The 2,355-nt window shown below is 42.7% G+C and overlaps 1 protein-coding gene across 1 annotated transcript in view; it reads right to left on the bottom strand.

The window, feature by feature from the left end:
* The window catches only part of LOC101361490 (sodium/potassium-transporting ATPase subunit alpha-4), a 48,496-nt gene that overhangs the window by 31,276 nt on the left and 14,865 nt on the right, over nt 1–2,355 (bottom strand). Inside the window, 1 exon segment of the mRNA XM_023725159.1 lies at nt 1,506–1,774. Coding sequence (XP_023580927.1) covers nt 1,506–1,774 — 269 coding nt within the window.

Raw genomic sequence — 2,355 nt, forward strand, 5'->3', positions numbered from 1 at the left:
GCTAGTAGTATAAAAAAAGAATGGAGAGGAGAGAATGATGAACTTGGGAAAGAATATCTCAACACTGGAAGGAGCTTGAGAAATCATCTTAAATCAGAAGATTTTTGGTAATCATAAATTTAATAAGGTCAGGTATATGATAAGACTGTTTCAAAAGCTAATGGGTTATTTCCTGCCCCCTACGCCCCCTCTCCCCAAAAAACCTTAAACCCATTGCTGTTGATTCTGATTCATGGCGACTCCATGTGTTACAGGGTAGAACTGTGTTCCATAGGGTTTTCTTTGCTGTAATCTTTACTGAAGCTGATCACCAGACCTTTCTTCCAAGGCACTACTGGGTGGTTTTGAACTGCCAACCTTTAGGTCAGTTTGAGTGCACCCAGGAACCTTAATGGATTCTTAGGCTATGGTTAGTTAAGTACAGAACTCTAATTATAGAATTCTAATATATTTCTATAACATCACAATTCCAATGTTTTTATACTAATCAAACCATACCCTGAATATTTGCCCATTTCTGTGTAAAGCAGAATATTGATAAACTAGACCACGCTCCAGATGGATGACTGGCAAGACAAGGGGTCCTATGAAGAATGGCTAAGGGAAAGGATATTTCCCACCTGGAGAGTTTGAGGGGACATAAAGTCTACCTTCAGAAATCTAAAGGTCTAGTCTGTAGAAGCAAGAGAATTGACTTATTTTGTGTTTCTTCAAGTGGGAAAACTAGGACCAAATATTGTTAGCTGTTGTTGAGTGGACCCCTGACTCATGGCAACCCCACGTGTGCAGAGTAGACCTGCTCCATAGGGTTTTCTTGGCTGTAATCTTTATGGAAGCAATTTGCCAGGCTTTTTCTTCTGTGGATCCCCTGGGCGAGTTTGAACTGCCAACCTTTGCACTACAGCAGATCGAAAACCATTTGTGCCACCCAGACTCTTTAGGACCAAATAGGAAATCATATTACTGCCCAATACAAGGAGATTTAACTAGAACAGCCCACCAATGAAATGAGTTGAGATAAAAAGTGATGACCTTCCCATTACTAGGAATAATGATCACCTCCCAGGTACTTTGTAGAAGATATCTAACATTGGCTGAAAGGCTGAGTTTATATTGCCTTTGAAGTCCTGCCAAATAATAAGATTCCATAATTCCAAATGAATATTCGTCTATAAACTGATGAATACATCGAGGCCTAGAGATGTTAAATGATCTGGCCAAGTTCACCAGCTGGTACACCCAGGACTAGAACTCACTCTTTGTGGCTTATAATCCAATGCTTTTTCCATCACAACTTGCTTCCTCTTTCATTAAGGAGAGAGGCACAAGAAAATATGGGTGCAGGAGATCAATGTAATTTTGGGAGCTATATTTCTTCTGATAACTGTATAAATGTCAGGAATACTCTGCCCTTGAGAATTTCAACAACAAAAGAGATACTAGTGATTTCATTTTCCTGGGGTGGTTTGTCTACCCTGAGGCCAATCTCTGCCCAGTCTACTCACAGTGACGGTGGCCAGCAGCCCCTCAGGCACATTGGCCACAATGATGCCAATAAGAAAAATGACAGCCTGCAGCCAGCCATAGCCCAAGAGAAGCGAAAGCACAAAGAAAGAGATCCCCAGGAAGACGGCCACCATGGTGATCAGATGGATGAAGTGCTCAATCTCAGCAGCAATGGGGGTCTTGCCAACTGCCAGGCCTGATGTCAGTGAGGCAATGCGGCCCATCACTGTGAAGTCTCCTGTAGCGATCACAATGCCCCGGGCTGTTCCTGTGGAAGAAGGGAAAAGGACGGTCACCCAAGACAAGCCAAGTCTGAATTGGGAAGGCTGTTGGGGTTGGTTCCTACAAAGAGGAAGGTGTTAATGATCAAAAACAAGGTGGAAACTCAAGGTCCTCTGAGAGGTCATTATGTTCTGTCTCTTCATATTTAGTTTATATAAATATGGGTCTCTTCTAGTCTGAAAAATCCTGGAAGAGATTTCACAGTTCTCCAGAGATACCTAATTTTGTTGCCTAATTACCTCTGCTGTCAAGAAGGCCTTCATTACACTTAATCTAAATATCTTCTTACCTATATATTTCTCTTGTTTTGCCCTTAATAACTGAATGGTTTCTAGATCCCCAGGAACTGTGGTTACCTTCCTGGTGGAGTCCTATGTTCTCATATCCCCTTATCGTCCCTCTAACCTAGTGGTTCTCATCCAGGGGTGATTTGCCTCCCTGGGGACATTTGGCAATATTTGGTTTTTGGTTGTCATAACTTGGACAGGGACGGGGTGGGGGTGGGTACTACAAACATCTGGTGGGTAGAGGGCGGAGATGCTGCTAAACATTCTGCAGTGCACAAGA

Source organism: Trichechus manatus, unplaced genomic scaffold (genome assembly GCF_000243295.1).
Source record: "Trichechus manatus latirostris isolate Lorelei unplaced genomic scaffold, TriManLat1.0 scaffold00288, whole genome shotgun sequence".
In the NCBI taxonomy this organism is placed as follows: domain Eukaryota; kingdom Metazoa; phylum Chordata; class Mammalia; order Sirenia; family Trichechidae; genus Trichechus; species Trichechus manatus.